Here is a 23,261-nt window from a genome sequence, read left to right on the forward strand (position 1 = left end):
CTTTGGCCACATTTTGAATGAAAACAGAGATAAGAAAGAAAAATGAGGGAGGGAATTGTTTCCCCCCTCAGACCAAAGAAAGTCAGGCTGACCAGCATTTAACCATTTCATGCTTCACCCAAAGGAGTTTTTGTGTAATTGGACACAATCAGAAGATAATTGAATTCATTCTGGTCATATTTGAAAATATGAAAAAATGAAATGTGTCACTCTTAATTTAAGGCCTAAAATAGGTTAGAATTTATTAAACCCTGTTAGAAGTTAGTGGAAGATTTGCAAGTGGAAAAAAAAATCTCAATCAGGCAGCCTAGAGTGAAAGGATGAAAATTTTGAATTAAGGTTTATTTAGGTCTCAAAGCTAAAGTTTGTACTTTATGTTCAAATTAAATCAACATATTTGATATCAGACAATGTATCTAAAGATGCAAAAGTAAAGAGTTTTTCTATCTTTAAAAAGTGATCACTTCAGGATGAAAAAAGGTTTTTTTGTGGAGAGGGGGGAGAAATGTGGCATTCTTTATATGTACATTGTTTGGCATTTCACTCCCTCTAATTTTTAAGGTTCAGAGAAAGTAGGACAAAATTGGGGTATGATTTTTTTTTAATTTTTCCTTAGAATGTAAAGGAGAATGGAGGTGGTCTGAGTAAAGACTAGGAAAAAGAGAAATAAAAGCTTGAGTGAATATATGGAAAGTAGAAAAGAAAAAGTAATGGCATAAAGAAAAACAGAGATGGGGGAGCAATGGGCTTATGTGCTTTCAGCCACTCCCTCCCGCATATTACTTCAGAAGATTTGAGTATGTTAAAAGAGTGCGGAGGAAATGCAAATTTGTAACCCGATTGGAAAACAATAGACAAAGTTATGGAAAGTTTTATTGAATGACATGGTAAAGATATTGACTATGATATGACTGCGATTTGTAATTATTACTATTCAATTAATTATTAAGCTCCCAAGGTCCCTGATTGGAGGGGAAGCCAAGCTCACTTTGTTAACATTGGTTCAAAATTATTAAGATCTCTTTGGTCTGGGTCAAAGGCAAAAAATACTAACTTAGCACATTTTAAGTTAACATAATTTTAAACTTTTTAAGAAAGGAGGAGAAAGGTTATTCAGATTGAACTTAAAAATTATATGTATATATATACACATATATACATACACACACACATATATACACATACATATAATTAAAATGCTTACATATTGTCATTTGGCCTTATGATTATAAAGCGTTTAACACAAGGACTGCAGTGTAAGGTAATTGTTCCATACTTGGTAACTTTGAAACGGATTTTAAATGCCAAAAGTCATAAGATAATTTCTGGAAATGCAATTGATATGTGTCATTTCTGTGTTTCTAAACAGGATTGTATTTCTGTGGAAATTTGATCATTGGAAATGTTATAATTTGTTATAAATAAACAGTGATAATGCTACTATGATGGTAAATTTTCCATTCAAAATCTAGGCTATTCATGAAAATGTGTACGCAGTGGGTTAAAAGTTATAGTTTAGTCTATGCCAGGTGGTTTGGAAATGCATTCACCTAAACTGATAATGAGAGATGTTTCAAGTTTTCAATACATAATAATGTTTAGGACACTGTACATTTCTAAATTGTGTGATTTCATAAACAATTATCAGCCCTGTGGTTAAAAGCAATTTCTCTTAATTGTACTGTCAAAAAATGATGAATGGGTTGAGAAGCTGGTAAGTAAGGGGAAGTTCTTATGAATTCTTTGTAAAAGTTGCCATGCTGTAAATTTTCTATCAAGAAAATGAGAATCCTTGAATCTGTCTATCCATCTGTCTGTCTGTCTGTCTGTCTCTCTCTCTCTCTCTCTCTCTCTCTCTTTCTCTCTATCTATCTATCTATCTATCTGTCTATCTATATGTGGTTTTTAAGACTGTTTCATCCAAGGATATATTTATGATGTCTGTTAATCTGGAAGTTTATGCACTACTATATTAATTCTGTAATAACTAGGAATTAAAGTGATTTTAATGAATTCCAGTGTTTAAAGGTTTATTTTTGCTTTAAAAGAGAAGTTTTAGTTAAAATTGTTTTGCTGTGATTTAATAAATTTATGAGATTGTTAGCTAAGTTATTTGGGGTTACTATTTTAATGCTAAACCCTAAAAATTGATGGATTATTGTGTCTGAAAAGGAGGGGATTGGGTGAAAACTTTATCTGGATTGATTCTGACCATTCAGAACAGTTGTCCTCTATGTATGCAAAGTCAGTAGGCAGGGGCACCATCATCAGCCCCTCCCTGGGGTCCATGCTGAGTTCTCTTATTTTGGAAACTTGCCAAGATCCCTGGAAACCATCTGTGTGGGCAAGGTCATCAGCCCCAGGAAAAGAACTTGTTTTCATCATGTAGTTCTTAAACAATGAATCTGGCTTGCTCAAAAGTCTGGGTACGATAATGAGAAAGGATTCTTAACAATTGGCTTTTACACCAGGACAAGTGTAAATTTGAGAAGGAAAGATGTTAAATGGAATCCCTTATGTATGTGAGTCCTGGTAAATCTTTATTGCTTATGACAACTCATGAGAATAAAAATAACTGTATTTGGCTCTAAGCTGTAATTGGTGAAACTCACTGTTTTAGATCTTGGGACCATAATTAATTTTGTTTTGAGTTTGAATTTGGGTATAGCTGTCTGCATTTAATCAGTATGTGAGGGAATGCCATTAGCCACTCAGAGAAAACGTGACTGTTATTCTTGAGTCTGGTTATGTAGTCATGTCCTTGCTATTCCTCTTTCTAGTATGTTTCAGCAATCAAAGCACGTAGTGAAAGATGTGAGCACAATGCAAGCATGTAGAATCTTGCTGTTTTCAATCAAATAATTGGGTAAATTGGTACACTTATATAATCTCGTAAAAGATAAAATCCCTGGAATAAGAGCATTCTTTCTGAATGATATGGGAATAATTCAATAAAGGAAAGGAAACAAAGGTACAAACATTATGTTGAATCATTATCTCACAAACTAAGGCTGGGATTTAAAGTTAACTGTCATAAAGGTATATGTGTATGGAACAAGGTCCTTGAATGTTTCAAGGTGATGTAAGAACAATTGGGTATTAATACAATTGACTGAATTAATTACTGTGACTAAATCAGAGACATCTTCCGTTTGGGGAAAAGAATCTCAGTGTAAGTTTCTTAGAGGCAGGTAGCCGGTGCCTTGAAGGAAAAGTTACATTTTTGTTTTGATTTGAATTCATTCCATGACCTAAAGATAACTTGAAGTTAGTGTTTGAACTTATATGTAGATCATATTCTTTTAGACTGAGCATGGTTAGAAAAGGATAAGAAAGGGGGGCAGAGGCAAGGTGGCGGAGTAGAAAGACATATACACTCTAGTGCTTCCCCCACAGCCCACAAAATATTTGTAAAAAGTGACTCTCAACAAATTCTAGAGCAGCAGAAGCCACAGAACGACAGAGGGAAAAAGATTTCCAGTCAAAGATACCCTGAAAAGCTGCCAGGAAAGGTCTATCCCGCAGGACACTGAGTGGGGCAGAGCCCAGCCCTGGCCATGGCACAGGGAGGAACAGGACTAGAACAGGCCTCCGGGGCAGAATCCCCAGCAGGGAGGGTCCCAGATCCCTCAACCCACAAATGCCAAAGAAAGCTTCAGAGGTCAGTGTGGGAGGGGTTTCCCATCTGGGTGAGAGGGGAATGGGGTCCCCCCAGCACTGGCCCCAGGTGGTGGCAGCAGCAGCAGAAGGTGGCGGACAGCTATGGTGGCTGTGGCAGCAGCCTGGGTCCATTGTCCCAGCAGCTCAGCTTACAGCCTCTGGGGGAATTGAGCAGGGGATCTGAACCTCAACCCTCAGTGGAAGCCCCACCCCCACCCAAAGCCCCTGAGGGAATTGAGCAGCTGATATGAATCTCAGCCCTGAGCATGATCCTGGGGGGAGAAGGAGCACTAGGACCCTCCTCTTGACAAAGGATTCAGAAGTCAAGTAACTGGCTGGGAAAATGTCCCAAAAAGGGAAGAAAAAAAGACCATAGAAGGTTACTTTCTTGGTGAACAGGTATCTCCTTCCATCCTTTGCAAACTGTCAAGGAAGTCAAGGCTTCTGCCTCCAATACCTCCAAAACGAATATGAAATGGGCTCAGGCCATAGAAGAGCTTGAAAAGCAAGTCAGCAGCTTGCTAAAGGAGACCCCAAAAATGCTGAGGAAAATAACACCTTTAAAAATAAGCTAACTCAATTGGAAAAAGAGGTCCAAAAAGTCAATGAGGAGAAGAAGACTTTAAAAGGCAGAATTAGCCAAATGGAAAAGGAGGTTCAAAAGCTCACTGAACAAAACAGTTCTTTAAAAAAGAGAGTGGAGTTCAGGAAAGCTAATGACTATATGATAAACCAAGAAGTTACAAAATAAAACCAAAAGATTGAAAAAATAGAAGATAATGTGAAATCTCTCATTGGAAAAATAACTGACCTGGAAAATAGATCCAGGAGAGACAATTTTAAAATTATGGGAATACCTGAAAGTCATGATCAAAAAAAGAGCCTAGACTAGAGCCAGAGGGCAAAATAAGTATTCAGGGAATCCACCGATCGCCTCCTGAAAGAGATCCAAAAAGAGAAACTCCTAGGAATATTGTGGCCAAATTTCAGAGTTCCCAGGTGAAGGAGAAAATATTGCAAAGAGCTAGAAAGAAACAATCCAAGTATTGTGGAAATACAATCAGGATAACACAGGATCTGGCAGCTTCTACATTAAGGGATCGAAGGGCTTGGAATAGGATATTCCAGAAGTCAAAGGAACTGGGATTAAAACCAAGAACCACCTACCCAGCAAAACAGAGTATAATACTTCAAAGGAAAAAATGGTTATTCAATGAAATAGAGGACTTTCAAGTATTCATGATGAAAAGACCAGAACTGAACAGAAAATTTGATTTTCAAACACAAGAATCATGAGAAGCATGAAAATGTAAACAGGAAAGAGAAATCATAAATGACTTTCTAGAGCTGAACTGTTTACATTCCTACATGGAAAGATAATATTTGTAACTCTTGAGACTTCTCTCAGTATTTGGGTAGGTGGAGGGATTACACACACACACACACACACACACACACACACACACACACACGTGTAGACAGAGAGTACAGGTTGAGTTAAATCAGAAGAGATGATATCTATTAAAAATAAGATAAAATTAAGGGGTGAGAGAGGAAAATACTGGGAGGAGAAAGGGAGAAATGGAATGGAGCAGACTATCACTCATAAAAGAGATAAGAAAAATCTTTTTCAATGGAGGAGAAAAGGGAGGAGGTGAGAGGGGAAAAGTGAGGCTTACTCTTTTCACATATGGCTTAAGGAGGGAATAACATGCTCACTCAATTTGGTATGAAAATCTATCTTACACTACAGGAAAAGTAGGGGAGAAGGGGACAAGCAGGGTGAGGGGGATGATAGAAGGGAGGGCAAATGGGAGAAGAGAGTAAACTAGAAGTAAACACTTTTGGGAAGGGACAAGGTCAAATGAGAGAATAGAAAAAAGGGGGAACAGGGTAGGTTGGAGGGCAATATAGTTAGTCTTACACAACATGACTATTATGGAAGTCTTTTGCAAAATGATGTATATATATATATATATATATATATATATATAGCCTGTATTGAACTGCTTGCCTTCTCAGTGGGGATGGGTGGGGAGGGAGGAAGGGAGAGAAGTTGGAATTCAAAGTATTAGAAATGAATGTTGAGAATTGTTATTGCATATAACTGGGAAGTAAGAAATACAGGTAATGGGGTATAGAAATTTATCTTGATCCACAACAAAAGAGAGAAGATGGGGATAAGGGAAGGATGGGGTATGATAGAAGGGAGGGCACATTGAGGGAAGGGGCAATCAGAATGCAAGGTGTTATAGGGTGGGGGAGGGGAGAGATGGGGAGAAAAACTGGAACTCAAAATTTTGTAGAAATGAATGTTGAAATCTAAAAATAAATAAATAAAACTAGTAAAAAAAATTATTTTATTTCATCCACACAAAAAAAGAAACGGATAGAGAAGTTTGGGGAACAGATGCAAGTATATTAGGGCAATAATTTATGATTTTAAGGTAAATTTGATTTTATGTTATTTATTCGGGAACTAAAATAAATATAGAAAGGCAGGCAAGCTACGTAAGGCTCACTTTAAAGATGTTCCTCAGCCAATTTGAAATTATAGTCATATCTGAAACTGATTATTAGAGGTTGCTCTTTTAAGATTTTATGGGACTGCTAACTGACTGTTTTTCTGAGTCTAACTCCAGGTATGGATATCAAGAAAGGCTGTCTGAGCCACCGATCCACGATGCCAGCTACCCTGTGCAGGTATGAACTACAAAAGATGATCTCATGGGAAAGTTGGGAGAATGACTTTTCCACCTAATCTGAGGTAGGTTTCTCCTAATTTAATTCCCCCACAGACACCTGGCAGACTTAAGCCTGGCTAAGTGCCAGTTGACAATCTACACAATCTTCTACAATCTTCTGCCTGGAATTGACATGAAGTTAGGGAAACGCCATTTCCTTGTTCCAGCTATGTCCCTCCTCTTAATGGCAAATTCCTATAATCAAAAGTTTTGTAAGCATAATAACAGATTTATCAAATAATAGATTGGTAAGGGAACATCTGAAGTTACTATAGTAAGATTGAGTTATTAGGCTTAGGAGCTTAGCCCAACAACTAGCTATTTAGTCTTGACATCTGTTACTGGTATATGTATATGTGTATATATGTGTGTATATATATTCCTGTATAAGTTAGGGTCCTTTAATCCTTATTAATAGTATGGAGACAATTAGGTCAAGGGCTTGTGAAATCAGCATATTACTCTTGTCCCAGTTAATGTTAAAAGAAGAATGGTTTGTGGTCCATCTCGTAAATGTTTTAAACAAGTATAACTAGAAGTTGGAAATGTTTAATTACTTGATATGTACTGTGTTAATAATTGATTACTGATTGTATTTATGTATGTACTGGAGCCTGTTATTAATTCCTTAATGAAATCTCATCTTCTTGATGGGGGAATAAATAATGGACAAATTGACCAAAGTTCCAATTTTAATTTTGCAAGAGTGATAAAGGGTATAAGACTTAAGAATGGTAATTTAAAATTGTATCAGGATCAAGTTATAAGAGAATGGACACAGGAAAGAGGTTTTCTACAAAAATATGGCAAGAAGATACTCTGCTGAAGATGGCTTGAATGAGCATCCAGACCAGAAAGCTACATTAGATGATGTCCTCCCCTCCCCCCATTGCTGTATGAGATGAAACTTCTAAATGAACAATTCATTGATTTATCTTTTTCTTTTGGGTCTCTGTATCTGTACTTATATAGGGGACTGCCCCCTTGTAATCTGTCAATGTGTCAATCAGCCTCTCCCCCTTCCTAATTAAAGGGAAGATAGATGAAGGGAAGAATTCATAGGAGAAAGCAAAATTTGAAGAAGGGAATATAAGGATGATGATTGAATTCACAAAGGGCTTGTCCCCTTCCCCTAATGAGGAGTGTGAAATGATGCTAAGATTGAGCAAAAGAAAATCGAGATACTGTGGAGGCCAAATCCTTACTGGAAAATACAGGGAGGAACTGTTAGAAAGAGATAAAGTTTGCCCTCTACAGAAAGAAACATCTATCTGGAAGCTATGTGACTGGAAGGCAATATCAAGAAATCTCAAGGTCCTGCCTGCTTCAGCAGGAGATATGCCAAACTGAGGGGGAGACAAGGTCCCAGCCTCCCTCAACTGTGCTTGCTTAATAAGTTTCATATTAACTGACACACCCTGCATAAAATTATCCCTTTACTTTCTGAACCTGGGTTGCATGATCTGAGAGGGAAAACATGCATCTAATGGGAATGTCAGAAAGATTGTAACCCTGAGAAGTCTGGACCAATCCTGACTCTGAGGGGAAGTATAATCACCCTACCAGTATTTAAACCTGTTCTTGCTTCTGTACTAAGTGTAAGTTCTTTGAGAACAGCACCTACAACTCCAGACGTGTAAAATAAACTGCCTTCCTCTGCCCACTTTGTTTTTGACTTATTTTCATCAAAATGGTGCATTTCTCACACTCCTCATATTGCTTCTCTGTCAGTCTCTCTCAGTTCACAGGAGGGGACAATGAAAGGCCAGAGAGATCTGGGAACACAGCTATGGAGGAGCAGAATTCAAATTCAAAACTAAAGCCTCGAACTACAGTTCTAGTGTTCTTTTATCTGCCCCATGCTGAATTTGGATTTCAGGCTGTGACTGGTCTAGATGGTATCCTAGGTCCCTCCCAGCTCTAAGATCTATGATTCTCCCTTTCCCCTCTTCCTTCCCTGCTTATTTTCTGAAGACCTCTTATTAGATCACATAGTGGACCAGAGAATCATATTTAAGAAATCCCAGAGATGCATCATCACATACACTGGCTGTGTTACCTTGGGGATGTTACTTCTTTTCCTCCCCTGTAATCCTTACTTTATGCATGGAAAATTCTCTGTAAATGAGAGCTTTTAGAAATGAGAATGCTCCACTCCCTCATCTGTGCAGAAGTGGGGGGCTATGGGTAGGGAACAATGCTTGTTGTACTTGGTTGATTTATTAGTGTTGCTGAACTGCCTTTTTTTCTCTTTCATTTTTATATTTATTACAAGGGATGGTTCTTAGGAAGGAGGGCAGAGAGGGATACATTGGGGAATGAAGCTGATAGAAGAACAAAATATAGCAATAGAATACTTTGAAAAATCAATAGGAACTCCCATAATTGCTATAGGTCCTCTTAGAGAGACCTAGGTCTTCCTGAGCCAGGTTGGCTGGCTTCTTTTCTGAGTAACCCCACCCTTCTGCAGAACCAGGACCCCTTAAGGGATGTTAGTGGCTATGAGCTAGGCCCCAGATCTGGCAAAGAGGATGACTGAAGACTTACTCACCCCACCTCGGGCTGCATGGATGTTGCACTGAGCAGAGGATAGGAGCAGCCTGATGAGGGTCTCTCCATGGGCAGTGGTATGGGTAGCAGAGGGGATCCCTCCTCATCTTCTGGCCTCAGCTGGAAGCTTTGGTCTGGAGTATTGTCCTCAAACTGCTCAGAATCTTCCTCTGCTTTCTGAGAGGACGTCCAGATGATCTGAGGACCTTGGACTTCCTGGGGGCTTTGTGTTTCTTGTCGCCCCATACTGTCAGGGCCTGCCAATTCCTTCTCCATCAATTCACATTTGTCTTCAGTCTGTTGATCTGGAAAGGGCTGATCTTCTGGCTTCTTCTATTAATAAGAAAACCAGGGATCTGTACTTGAGACCCACTCATTCTCCACCTCCACTACCATCCTTCTAGGGCCCATGAAAGGTCAGGGATGCACGCAATCCTGGTTTTCTTGAATCCCATGGTGAATCACCTAACATCCTGTTAAGCCATCCAACTACCCACTCAGGGCATCTTACCATCTGTCTGCTGTCACTGACTTGCTCCTCCCCACTGGGAACAGCACTCTCCACATCGGACCTGAGACCTGGAATTTCACGCTTGGTCTTCCAGAATATAGGCCCTGGTCCCTGAGGAAGTTAAGACACTCATTTTTGGAGCTCCCAGCTTAGAGTCCAACTGAGTTGTTTGGTGACTAGGTCTGTGTAAACTAGCTTACAAAGCCAACTACAACTGTGAGATGGCCCTAGAGACCAGATCATGCTTCCACCAAACCTTCCATCATCCATACATCCATCTAGACCATCTCACCATCAACCTGCCACCACTCACCTCCTCTCCACTGGGACCAGCACTCTCCACACCAGACTTGAGAACTGGATTTCCACCTCTGGTCTTCTTGTGTCCAGGCCCCAATCCCTGGGGAAATTAATCCATACATTTTGGAGGTCCTGCCCAAGGTCTAACTGGAGACTGAGTGTGTACAACCTAGCTGGCCCTGGACATCAGACCATGCTTCTGTTCAACCTCCCACCTCCCACTACCCACAAAGACCATCCTATAATCTGACATTACTCACCAGTTCCTCCCCCCTGGGACCAGTACTCTCTGCAGCAGACTTGACAGTTGAACCTCCACCTCTGGTCTTCTTGTATCCAGGCTTCAGTCCCTGGAGCAGTTAATTTATACATCTTTATAGATCTCACCCTAAGACCCAACCCAGCTGATTGGAGACTGAGTGTGTGCAGCTTAGCCCACTTAGCCCAATATAACCTGGCCCTGGATACCAGACAATACTTTTACCAAATCTCCCACTATGCAGACATCCACCCAGTTCATCTCACCATTTACCTGTCACCAACTCACCTGTTCCTCCCCATTGAGACCAGCATTCTCCACACCAGACTTGACCTCTGAACCTCCACCTCTGGTCTTCTTGTTTATAGATCCCACCCTAGAACCCGACTCAGTTGATTGGAGATTGAGTGTGTATAAACTAACCTCCTTAGCCCAACATGGCATTGGCTGGCCCAGAACACTTAAACATGTTCTGACTAAACTTCCCACCATCTAGATATCCATCCAGATCATCCTCCCTGTCACCAACTCACTTGCTCCTCCCCACTGGGGCCAGCACTCTCCACACCAGATTTGACAGCTGAACCTCCATTTTTGGTCTTCTTGTATCTAGGCCCCAGTCCCTGGGGATGTTAATCCATATATCTTGGGAGGTTCCTACCCTAGGGCTCAGCCTAGTTGATTGTGGAGACTGAGCATGGGCACCCTAGCCCACTTAGCCAAACATAACTATTGGCTGTTCCTGGACACCAGACCATACTTCCACTAAACTTCCCATCATTCACCCAGACCTTCTCACTATCTACCAGTCACCAACTCACCTGTTCTTCCCCATTAGGACCAGCTCTTTCCACAGCAGACTTGACAGCTGAACCTCCACTTCTCGTCTTCTTGAACCTATGCCCCATTCCCTGGGGAAGTTAATCCATACATCTTTGGAGGTCCCACCCTAGGGTTCAGCCCAGTTGATTGGAGACTGAGTTGAATGTGTGCACCACTTAGCCCATGTAGCCCAATATAACCATTGGCTGTCCCTAGACACCAGGCCATGCTTCTACTGAACCTCCCACCACTCACCTAAGACCGTCTAAATGTCTACTTGTCACCACTCACCTGTTCTTCCCCATTGGGACTAGTATTCTCCACACCAGACTTCAGACTTGTACCCCAACATTTGGTCTTCTTGTATCCAGGCCCCAGTCCCTGGGGAAGTTAATCCATCTTTGAAGCTCCCACCCTAGGACCCAACCCAACTGATTGGAGATTGAATGGGTGCAACTTAGCCCAATATAACCATTGGCACCTGACCATGTTTCTACTAAACCTCTTACTTCCCAACACCCACCCAAACCATCTCACCATCTACTTGTAACCACTAACCTGCTCTTCCCCAGCACTCTCCACACCAGACTTGACACCTGAACTTCCACCTCTGGTCTTCTTATATCCAGGCCCCAGTCCCTGGAGAAATTAAGTCATATATCTTTAGAGCTCTCACCTTAAGACCCAAACCAGTTGATTGAAGACTGAGTGTGTGTACCCTAGTCCACTCAGCACAATATAACCATTGTTGGACCTAAACACCAGACCAGGCTTCTACTTAACTTCCCACCTCCCACTACCCACCTAGACCATCTCACCATCTCTTGTCACCACTGACCTCTTATTCCTCAGCACTCTCCACACCTGACTTGACACCTGAACCTCCACCTCTGGTCTTCTTGAATCCCTGCCCTAGTCCCTGGGAAAATTAATCCATACAGGGCCCAGCCCAGTTGATTGGAGACAGTGTATACACCCTAGCTCACTTAATTAAATATAACCATTGGCTGGCTTTGAACACCAGACCAGGCTTCTACTATACCTACTATTATCCAGACATCCACCAAGATTATCCCACCTATCATCAACTCACCTGCTCCTCACCACTGGGACCAGCACTCCTCACACCAGACTTGAGACTTGGACCTCCACCTCTGGTTTTCTTGGATCCCTGGGGAAGCTGAAACACACATCTTTGGAGCTTTTGCCTTAAGGCAGTTGATTGTAGCCTGAGTGACTGTGGCTTAGGCCACTTAGCCCAATACAACCATTGGCTTTCCCTAGACATCAGACCATGTTTCCACGTAATATCCCACCATCTAGTCATCTAGCCTAAAATAAAAATCCCTGAGCTCCAACTATCCTCAGTCAAGAACTCTCCCCTGAGTCTAGAGGCCCTCCTGTTCCTATCAGCTGAGGGTAGTGAACATTGGAGGTTTAGGGTGTTCCTTTTGGAAAGAGAAACAAAATGAGAATGCTATGGATTTCTTCATCACCTTAGGCCCATATGAATTATCATTACCTTTGGCCTGCACCCCACTCCCATGGCATTAAGCCCTACCTGTATAATCCCATCTTCAGAAGTTTCCACTTCCAGATCCTAGAAACACTGGCATTCTGAACTGCCTCCTGTGAGGTAAAAACCTACTTCCTTGCTCGCTATCCCTACATTCTCATCTCTATCCAGTGTAGTCATCCTCTTCCCAGTCATAAAATCAGAAGATCCCAGGTCTAGATCAGGAGGGGACATGATTCCAACACCCTCATCTTACATCCAATGGAAATGAGGCCCAGGGAGATGAAATGATTTACCTGAGGTCTCCCAGGTAAGAAGTATCTGGGGTCTGACTTTGGACTCAATGATCTTGCCACTCTATCTGCTCTGTTATTTCTTTCTATACTCTTTGCTCTTTCCTTTTTTCTTCTTTCCTTCTTTATCTCCCACTCTATTGTTAAGCAACTCTCCTTCATCCTGCATCTCTTCTTCTCACACTCCTGGAGACACTTTCAGAAACCTGGCTTTTTATTGACAATGCTACATCCTGGGTACCCTGATTATCCTCTCATGCTCCCATCATCCAGGCATACATGGGATCACTTCCTGACCATCATCAATATTTCCATCTATTTATATCCTCTGGTTCAAATTCTTGTTGCTGTTTTCTACCAGAATTCTGATCACTTTCCTTCTTTCTTTGATGCCTTATGTACTTTTGCATCAATTCTTGCGTTCATTCTTGTCGATTTTAAGATTCATGTGGAGGACTCTTCAAGTGCGATGGCCTCCCTTATCGGACTCTTTGACTCCTGTGTTATTGCACAGTCATAGAATCGCTGAATTGGAGAGTTGGAAGGCACCTCCACAGCCATCCTGGTCCAACCCATACTCTCTTTGAAGACTGAGCTTTTGAGATAGCCTATTCCACTTCTGGATAGCTCTGTTAGAAAGTTTTTCCTGACATCAATCTCAAATTTGTTTCTTGGCAATTGCTACCCACTGCTCCTAGTTTTGTCCTTTGAGCCAAACAGAACAAATCTAATTCCTTTCCCTTGTAACAGCCCTTCAAATATTTGAATGCAGCTATTATATTCCTGTAAGACTTCTCTTCTCTGGCTAAACATTTCCAGCTCCTTTAGATAGTTGGCACAGAAAGTTGGACATGGATTCAAATCCAGTTACCTTCTGTGTGATCTTGGGCAAGGTATTTAACCTTTCTTAGCCTCATTTCCCTCATCTGTAGATAGGAGATATGTAGATATGTAGACAACAATGGCACCTACCTCACAGAGTTTTTGTGAGGATGTCCTATGGAAATTCTCTAGCTTAAGAAAGTCTTCAAATATCATGCCCTTCTCTTGTCCGAGGGCAATTCTCTAAGACTGTAAGTTACAGAGGAATTTGTTGATCTGCATTGATAGAGAGAATTTCCTCATGCATTCCACAGAGGGTTGAGAGGAAAATGAGAAGAGGAAATAGAGACACTGGGCATACATAGATGACTTTTTTAAGGAGTCTAATGGAGAAGGGGAGGGGAGACATAAGATGAGAGCCATGCTAAGATTTAGTGAGTTTTCTAAGGATGGGGAAGACTTAAGAGTGTCTGTAGGCAGCAAGAAAGAAACCAGTAGATAAGGAGAAACTGATGATTAGAGACCAGAAGGGATACTTGGTGGTGATGAAATTAATAGGTTAATAAGGCTTTATTAGTAATTATTACTTATTAAGTGTATAATTAGAATATACATATGTCTTTGTAGGAATAAATGGTCATAGCATTAAGCTAAACACCACAATCCTGTTTTTAAAGGTTAAGTTTCTTATTTCGGCAACTGGAGGATAAATGTCTCTTTTTCTAGGAGCAGCCACCCTTGCAACTACAAGCTCCTCTTTCCAATAAGCAACATAAGCCTGATGCCTTAAGAGACCACTAAAAAATTCACAAATTGATAGACGTGCTCTTAACTCAATAAAATACCAAATCCAGTAGATACCCCACCCTAGAAACACCCTTGTTATGCCCCCAACATGCTCGGCAGCCTAATATTGCAAATCGACCTACCTCCCTGTTTTCGTTATGCTTCCCTATTCTTGTACATCCTATGAGTAATCATTAATGTCATAAATATATATTCATCTTATGAATATAGTTTTCCTTTTTTTACTATAACAATCAATGCTGTGGATCACTAATCACGGAGGGATGAGATGACCAGATTTACTGGCAGCCCACCGGCTTTGCTGTTAAATCCTTGTGCTTGGAAACTTTGTGCTTTTCCTTTTTAGATAGTAAAATCAGCCACGAGGAATCTGCTGGAGGGGATGGGATCAAGAGTATTTGCACTAGAGGGAGGGAACAGGACATGGAAAAGAACAACTTCTTCATTGGAGATTGGAGAAAAGGACAAGACAGCAGGGGATGATGTCAAATAGCTTGTTTCTTCAGTGAAGTAGAAGGCTTGAGAAAAGAAGAAAAGGTGTGGAGCGTCTGCTCCACTGTGTCAAATGGGACAGAAAATAGATCAGGGAGGGCCCGAAGGATGATCTTGCTGCACTAAGAGTCTAGGTGAAATTAGGCAACATATTTTTATAATCAATCTGTTCAGCATTGTTCTGTGACTTCACTCAGCATACACATGATAGTAGAAATGAGGGAGGCAGGTAAGGGAAGTCATCTGGGATTGGGTTTTGGCAAGGAATGACTGACAGTAGGACAAGGGAACACAGGATTTAAGAGTAGGGAATAGTGTAGAGTTGAACTGGTTCCTCAAAGAATGGGAATAGAGGAAAGTATATCCTGAGCAAGAGTGATAGTCTGGGGAAGTACTGAGGAGTGGGAAGTCATGGTGAGGCTCAAGAAGAGGTTTAGAAGGAACAATAGAGAGAGAAAAGCAATAAAAAATAAAGGAATTTGGGAGTTCTTCATCATGGAAGTGGAAAACTTGCAAGTGGTGTTAAGATCAAAGATATGACCATTCCTACGTCTACCTAACATGGAGCGGAAGAGCAGATCATTGGAACTGAGTGACCTGAGGAACTGGGAAGTTTGAATATTTAGTGGAACATCAACAAATATACTGAAGTTTCCTAAACAGGTGACTCTAAGATCTATACGTTTAGGCCCAATCCCATAAGTTTTGGTCCCCACATCAACAACTACCTATTGCACATTTTAAATTTGACATCCCATAATTATCTCAAATTCAACATGTCCAAAATGACTAGTTGGTGCAGTGGATGGAGTGCCAGGCCCGGAGTCAGGAAAACTGATCTTCCTGAATACAAATCTGGTCTCGGACATTTACTAGCTGTGTGATCTTGAGCAAGACACTTAACCATGGATGGCTCAGTTTCCTCATCTGTAAAATGAGTTGGAGAAGGAAATGGCAAACTACTCCGATAACTTTGCTAAGAAAACCCCAAATGAGGTCATGAAGAGTTGGTCATGACTGAAATGACTAAGCAGGAACAACAGAATTCATTCTCTTTCCCCTCAAATCTACTCCTCTTCTAAATGTCCCTTTTATTGTCACAATCACCACCAGCCTCTCAGTCATCTAGCCCCACAAATCCTGTTTATTCCTTGACTCCTCATTTGCACTTATTCCACATATCCAATCTGTTATCAAAATGTTCTTGTTATTCTCCTTCCACAGTATCTCTTGTATGTGTCCTCTTCTCTATACTCACATAGCCATCCTCCTGGTTAGACATGCATCACATTTCAACTAGGACAGACTTCCAAGTACCTTAGAGAACTCAACTAGTAGACTGCATTGGAACCAGTACATTATCACAAACCAAAATTTTGCCTATAGTCACCTGAATGGGATATTGACTCATTCAGACTATAAAAACTTGATTTTAGTAGAGGTAGCCATGCCAAATATTGTAATTTCCAAGCCTTGTGGAACAAAAAGCAAGAGAACAAAACTCCATAGAATATTAAGTGTAAAAGAATCATTTGTGGCTATCAAGTTGTCCCAGGACCATTTCTATCTCAAACCCCATCAAAAAATGAGATAATAACAATCATAATATTCACCATAATAGTCTTGATAACTGATGTGTGTATCACATTCTAAGGTTTGTAATTCACTTTAAAGACATTATCTCATTGAAGCTTCTCAACAAACTTAGGAGTTAGAAGGCTGATTTTACAGACATGGAAACCAAGCCTTAGACTTGCCCACAGTCACACAACCAGTAAGTACTGGGAAGTAGGATTCAAACACAGGTCTTCTTGGCTTTGTGGATGGATAGATGAATTTTTGACACAATGATGATTGATACAGAAGGCTTACATTCAAGGGAAGTTTGTGTATAACTCAATGGTGTGTCATGACAGCCAAAAGTGCATAAAGTGCATAGTGGAAATCTAACATGCAGCACCAAAGAGATGATAACCTAGATGTCCTCTCTTTGGGTCAACATGTTCACATTGTACCTACTGAGATGCCGAGGGATCTGAAAACCAGCTCACCCAAGGAAGGAAGGGACTAAGCATTAATAAAACACTATTTGTCATGCACTGTGCTAAGCACTTAACTAATATTACCTCACTTGATTCTCACAACCCTGTGTGGTAGGTGCTATTATGATCCCCATTTTACACTTAAGGAAACTGAGGCAGATAAAGGTTAAGGGACTTTACCTAGGGTCACACAACTAGTAAACAGAACTAGTAAGCCTGGAGAAAGGAAGACTGAGAGGAGGGACTGAGTGATAGCTGTCTTCAGGCATTGGAAGGATTGTCCCAAAGAAGAGAGAGAAGATTTAACTCTGAGTAGCCCCAGAAGACAGATCTAAAAGCAGTGGGTGCATGTCATAGTAAGTTGATCAACTTTGGATTAAAATAAAGGAAGTCTTCCTAAAAGGTGGGCTATCCTGATTCACACACACATACACACACACACACACACACACACACACACACACACACACACACACACTTCCCAAGTTCCTCATAAAGCTCCAGAATTACCTGCAGGTTCCCTGAAGCTTATAGGGCTGGGCTGGGCAAACTCACTTGGTTCTCATGATATCCTTTTGATGACTTGTCTGAACGAGACTGGACTTTAACCTCACACCCCTGAACGCTCATGGTGGTTGATGCTGATGCTGATGTTGAAATGTACTCAGTCCTGTCCTTTTCTGAGCGGAAACAGTCTTTCCTGGAGGAAAGAGTCACCTGTGTGTTGCCATCTACAAACTATTCTCCATACCACCTAATGCCCCCCAGGGTCTATTGGTTCTGAATCCTCTAGCTCAAGATTCTCCCTCTGCCCCTCCAAGAGCATGGAGGCAGGATTACAGTGGTCTCCCAGAACAAGAACCTGAAAGTGGGAGAGATTCCAACTGCAATGCCTTCCCCTTCCATCTCTCCCTACTGACTTTCCACCCAACTCTCAAAGCCCAACTCAGATCTCTCTACTCTGGTCTTCCTAATTTCCTACCTCAGAATAATAATATCAGCCTCTTCTTCCATTATAGTATTCTGACTTGTATTATATTTATCTGTGTACATGTATCATCCCCTTTATTAGATTCCATTAAGGCAGAAATCCTGTCCTCTCTCTATGTCTTACCTAGTCTCCTGGTAGCATAGTGTTTTGGCACATAGAGGTATCCAACAGACAGTTGCTATGTAAATGTGAACTGTTATTAGAACACAGAATGTTAGAGATGGAAGGGACCTTAGAACAGGGAATGTTTGAGTTGGAACACAGAATGTCAGAGTTGGGAAGGACTTTAGAACAGAAAAGATTGGAAGTAGGGGGTAAACCTAAGAACATACAATGTCAGAGTTAGAAGGGTCCTTAGAACATAAAATGTTAGAGAGGGAGATACCTTAGAACACAGGATGTCAAAGCAGGGAGGGACCTTAGAACACAGGGTGCCAGAGCTGGGAGGTGACTGAAAGATGAGTCTGACCCTCCTCATTTTACAAATTAGGGCCATTAAGGACCAATAGCTTGACCAAGATCAACAGCCAGCTAATCTCTATTCCTTGATCACTAGAAGAACCTGCCAATAAGCTGCTTTATCTGAGGCATAGCCAGAAAAAGCTGAGTAACACACATAAAGTTACAAGGTCTGAAGGCCTTTGTTCTACCTGGCCCACAAAGCAAGCGGCTTTAAGGGCCCTTAGACCTGGGGCTTAGTCCCAGGTCAGTTTCAAGAGAGTATTGATAATTTCCAATTCATCCAATGGCTACTAAGTGACTGCTGTGTGCTTCCAACTACTAAGGCACTGGTGGTCTCCAGGGGCTGGTCTACGCATAATTTATACAACTGGACATGTTTTCCTTCCTGAGTCTTGAACACCGTCTTTCCTAGCACTGAGGTCAGTTATCTATTACACTATCATGCCTTTCATGACATCCATACACACAATATATACCTGTAATTCCACTTCAAGAAATTCCACACACATATATATATATACAAAGCGTACACAAACAAGACATGTTTACATTATACATATAGCACTGACACATGCATGCAGTTACCCCTTCCACACTGCTGGGGTTAGGGGCACGGGGCCCCTGTGATCTGGAAAATATGCATAAGATTTTTGGCCCTCCCTTTGTTCCAGAGAAAAAGTCTAAATTATTATGGTATTAAAAATTAAAAAATGTTGATATAATCCAATATTATACACATATTTTATGCATTTTCTGAATTTCTAAACTTCTACTGTGTCATCTGCTGGCATTTGTGTGTTGTCTGTGGCTTCTGAAAAACTCCCCCCAAATTCCCGTTTACTTTCTTATGCCGAGTCATGATATATTGAAACTGAGATGCAGAAAGTCATGGTGTGCAAGGAGTAACTGCACCTGTAACATACACCTTCCCACACTCATATGTGTATTCACACATACGGCCACACAAACATACACATAAACTTTTCTGTCCCTCCTCCGCAAGGGAGCGGGCATTTCAGTCATGCTTAGGAAGGGAAGGTTGGGCCCTGGAGGTGAAGTTTCCTCTCAGCTCACCCAGCCCCAGTCCCAGAGCAGGGTCTCCTTCCCTTAGACCTGTCATTCAAAGGCTCTTTCTCCGCTGCTTCTTCCCATCCCAGGGTCTGCTCTAACCCCCCAGAAGCCAGTGCAGTCAGTCTCCCTTTTGCTCCTGCTCCCTGGCTTGGAAGAGCTCGGAGTGTTTCCCGGGCTGAGACTTCACCCCAGCTTGTTCCCTCATGGCACCACTGCTGCCGATGGAATCTAGCCATGGGTACTGCCCCTGGAGGAGAGACATCCCCACCCCCAAAACATATGGGTCTCCATTCCTGGTCCACTGAGGGGAAACCAACCAGTCACCAGCCACACAAAGCCTCCCAGTCCAAAGGCCAGTGGGGACCCCTTCTGATGTGGGGGTGGGGGGCAAGGAGACAAGCAGGGGTGGGATTGAGAAGGGCAGGGCAGGACAAAGGCAGGGATGCTCAGAGTGGAGTTAGTAGAGGTGTGGGATGGGGTGAAGAAAATGCCTCGGGAGGTATCTAGGGCCCCTAGCTAGCAGAATACTTTCAGATTAGCTCTGTCTTGTTCTGAGATGAGGCTGAGAATGTGTAGCACCATCTGAGGAAAGGAGGAGCTGGGGCTCAGGAGAGGCCAAGAGAGAGGAAGAAGAGGTTTTCTCAGGGGCAGACAGGAAGACTAGGGATGTCTTTGCCCTACTCCTAGACTTTTTGTGAACAGAGCCAACTTCTATTGTATGTTACATAGAGGAGTATGAAGTGGTAAGAGCACTGAATGGAGAGTCAGAAGACATGAGTTCAAATCTCAACTCTGTCATTTACAACCTGTGTGAGCCTGCCAAATCACTCAGTTTTCTCATCTGTAAGGATTCTTCTAGTTCTAAATCCTGTGATGTGAAGGGGCATTGAAGGCAATGTCTTTACCGTTTGATAATGACCCCTGAAAACTCATCCATTTGGGTCCTGCCTCCAACAGTGGAGACTTGCTCATCCCAGGTGGCTCGTGCCCAACTCCATGGCCTCTCAAACATCCTAAGCATGCCCTTGCCATGTTGGAATCTGATCCTGATACCTGAGATTTTACTACTAAGGCCTAATATATTGAGGCTAAAGCACTATTCCTTGCCCTGTAAAGACTAAAATTCTCCCTGAGTCACTGAATGGCAAGATAACACTAGTCATTAACACTTGATTGTAAAATTAGATTAAGTCCCTTATCTTCAATTCCGAACTCCACAGGGAGAGTAGAGAGACAGGATCAAAGATTAGAGAGGGACCTTGAGTTAATGTTGGAATGGAGGATGAAGAGAGGGTAAAAGAGGGAGGCCAGACCACATTCAGATTTTAACCTTAGCTGACCCTGTGGATGACTCCTTCCCCAAACTCAGAAAAAGCTCAAGGACACAGATAATAAGCTTGAGAACTGATGAAGCTAGAGAGCAGGGGCAAGGGTATGGACCAATCCCTGATGCATCCCAAGATAGATGCCCACTCTGCATTACCTGATTGACTCCTGGTGTGATTTTTGGAACTCTCTCTCAGCTATCATTGACATTTCTCCTGTTCGTTGCTAGTCGGGGCTCCAGAACATCATCTAGCTCTGCCAGCTGCTGTCCCTGAGCTGGGATAGGGATCTGAGAAGGTAGCAGCTGCTGCACCTGAATTCCCTTGGAAACAGTCCCCAAAAGATGTTGTCCATTCCATAAACTTAATAACCCCTGGACCAACCCATCTGGATCCTGGAAAATTGTCCTGCTCTACAATGACTGGGATTTCTGGAACTCTAAGCTAGGGGCAGTCCTAGAATTAAAGAATCTAAAAATGTGAGAGACCTGGAAAGGGGCCTTAGAAAATAGAATAAGGGGGCAGTTAGGTGGTGCAGTAGATACAGCTCTGGCCCTAGAGTCAAGAAGACCTGAGTTCAAATCCAGCATGTGTGACCCCACTTAACCCTGGTTGCCTCAAAAAGAAAAGAAATTAGAATAAGGCTGTATGGTTACAGTGAGACCTGAGCTTGGAATGAAAGCTGGGGATCAAATCCTGGGTCTACTATTTACTACCTGTGTGCCTTTGGACAAGTCACATCAACTCTCTGGGCCTCAGTTTCCTCATTTGTAAAATGAGGGGGTTGGACTAGAAGACCCTCCAGATTTAAGTTGATGAGCATGTGGATTAAAGTAGATGTGCTATGTGTGGAAATCTGTGCTTACAGGCTCATTCATTCATGTATGTTCAGGGATGTACATACAGGTGGCTATTGGGTATACATGGGTATGTTACAAGTATGTATGTCTGCATATTTTGGTCATATGCATCTTAGAGCACAGAATGTGAGAACTAGGAGGGAGGTGATCTACTCCAACCCTCTTATTTTATAGGTGGGGAAACTGAAACCTAGGGAGGCAAAGTGACTTGCTTAAGGTCACCTGGTGACTTAGTGACACAGCCAGGACTTTGCCACACAACACCCATACTCTCACTTGCACTGAAGTGGCCTTAGAGTCACTTAGGGTAATGGACTTGGAGCCCCATCTTTGCTAGAACCTTCCATTTTCCCCTTGGACTCAATAACCATCCCCTCTCCGCTTCCTCCCCACATCCCTGATTGGTGTCCCAAAGGACCCCTGAGCTCTTACTTCACACCAGGCAAGCCGGGACCTCAAGTTTTTTCTCTTCCCCTGGTGGTCCTCCCTTCTCCCATTTGGGCTCAAGAAGGTTTTCCTATCTCCTTCTCCCCCATAGGCTTCTCTTGACTTACTCTTTCAATTGTTGTCTCTTCCTCAGAACTTCTAGGCCCTGATGTTCCAGGGGCTGAATTTTAAAGGGACAGGCTGAATCAGCCCCTCCTCTGTAGCAGAAGATGAAAGGTCTGGGGCAGGCAGGATGACAAATTCATAGTCCATAACTGGGTTGTAATATGGACTTTTCAAGCCTGGTAGGTCCTGCCAGTCAATTACATATTGCAGACAAGGGTATGAAGGAAAGCTGTTAAGGAAAAAAAGAACTGAAGTATTCATTTAAAAAAAACTGTTCTGAACCTATTTATTCAATATTGTATTTAATCAGGTGAGAGTTGAGATAGATACTAAAGGCTGATAAACAGACCTGAAAAGGGCTCCTCAAGTCCTCACACCATAGGTACTAGGCCTCTTTGAATACCCCCTGCACCCCAAGAAGTTTCAAGTTGCAGCATGTGCAGTGGCCACACCCCAGAAAACTGTTTCAGCAAACAGACTAAACCAGGTTGAAGGTAATCAACAGGCCTCATACCTGTCAGTGAGTTAGGGGGATGTCTACCCCCAGCATCCACCCCTGGTGGAATGGATGGATGATGTTAATTTGTTCCAATGGCCATGAAGGTGGCTGAAGCAGGAGCTGTGGAGCACTTAGAGCTTGGTCACATTAAAAAGGTCAAGGTCATCTATTGCATCCTGGCCACCACCAGAGTGACCTGACTTTTCTCTTGCCACTGGACTGCAAGGACTCTGGAAGAGAGAGTGAAGCTGATGACTTGTGCAACCCTGCCTCATTTAAATCCAATTCATGCATGAGTCAAGACATCATGCTGCATTGTCATTGGTCCTCTTTGAAAACAAAGGACAAAAAATGACAATTTTATTTAATCAATCAAAATGTTTATTATTAACCCAATATCTTCTTTTTATTTTTTCTTAATTAGATGTAAAAATATTTTAACATTCATTTTTAAAAATTTTGAGTTCCAAATTCTCTCTCTCCCTTCTTCCCTTCCCCCTTCCTTGAGAAGGCAAGAGATTTGATATAGATATACATGTGAAGTCAGGCATAACATTTTCCCATATTAGCCACGAGACCCAAAAAAAACCCCCAAAACAAATAAACCTAGAAAAATAAAGTAAAAAATGTATGTTTCAATATGCTTTCAGGTTCCAGCAGCTCTTTCTCTGGAGGTATATGGT

At 41.9% G+C, this 23,261-nt stretch overlaps 1 protein-coding gene across 15 annotated transcripts in view; it reads right to left on the bottom strand.

Annotated features, from left to right (window-relative positions):
* Window positions 1-22,094, bottom strand: part of SPATA21 (spermatogenesis associated 21) — a 47,104-nt gene extending 25,010 nt beyond the window's left edge. For 4 of the 15 annotated variants that reach the window (XR_011967036.1, XR_011967035.1, XM_072609026.1 and 1 more), the window contains exons 1-10: window positions 17,801-17,882; window positions 17,374-17,518; window positions 11,940-12,026; window positions 11,405-11,485; window positions 11,138-11,227; window positions 10,846-10,935; window positions 10,026-10,115; window positions 9,779-9,865; window positions 9,466-9,576; window positions 8,956-9,287 (exon numbers count right to left, since the gene is read on the bottom strand). Coding sequence is in view for 13 of the 15 variants with exons in the window: in XM_072609026.1 (XP_072465127.1) it covers window positions 8,956-9,287; window positions 9,466-9,576; window positions 9,779-9,865; window positions 10,026-10,115; window positions 10,846-10,935; window positions 11,138-11,227; window positions 11,405-11,485; window positions 11,940-12,026; window positions 17,374-17,518; window positions 17,801-17,871 (1,184 nt within the window). In the remaining 2 variants the exon portion in view is untranslated. Of the gene's footprint in view, window positions 1-8,955; window positions 9,288-9,465; window positions 9,577-9,778; window positions 9,866-10,025; window positions 10,116-10,312; window positions 10,401-10,845; window positions 10,936-11,137; window positions 11,228-11,404; window positions 11,486-11,684; window positions 11,766-11,939; window positions 12,040-17,328; window positions 17,519-17,800; window positions 17,883-17,932; window positions 18,014-20,825; window positions 20,991-21,959 lie in introns of those variants that run through there. The other 11 variants (XM_072609031.1, XM_072609033.1, XM_072609025.1 and 8 more) reach the window with 11 other exon arrangements.
* Window positions 22,095-23,261: the final 1,167 nt, after the last annotated feature.

Source organism: Notamacropus eugenii, chromosome 5, assembly GCF_028372415.1.
Source record: "Notamacropus eugenii isolate mMacEug1 chromosome 5, mMacEug1.pri_v2, whole genome shotgun sequence".
Lineage (NCBI taxonomy): Eukaryota > Metazoa > Chordata > Mammalia > Diprotodontia > Macropodidae > Notamacropus > Notamacropus eugenii.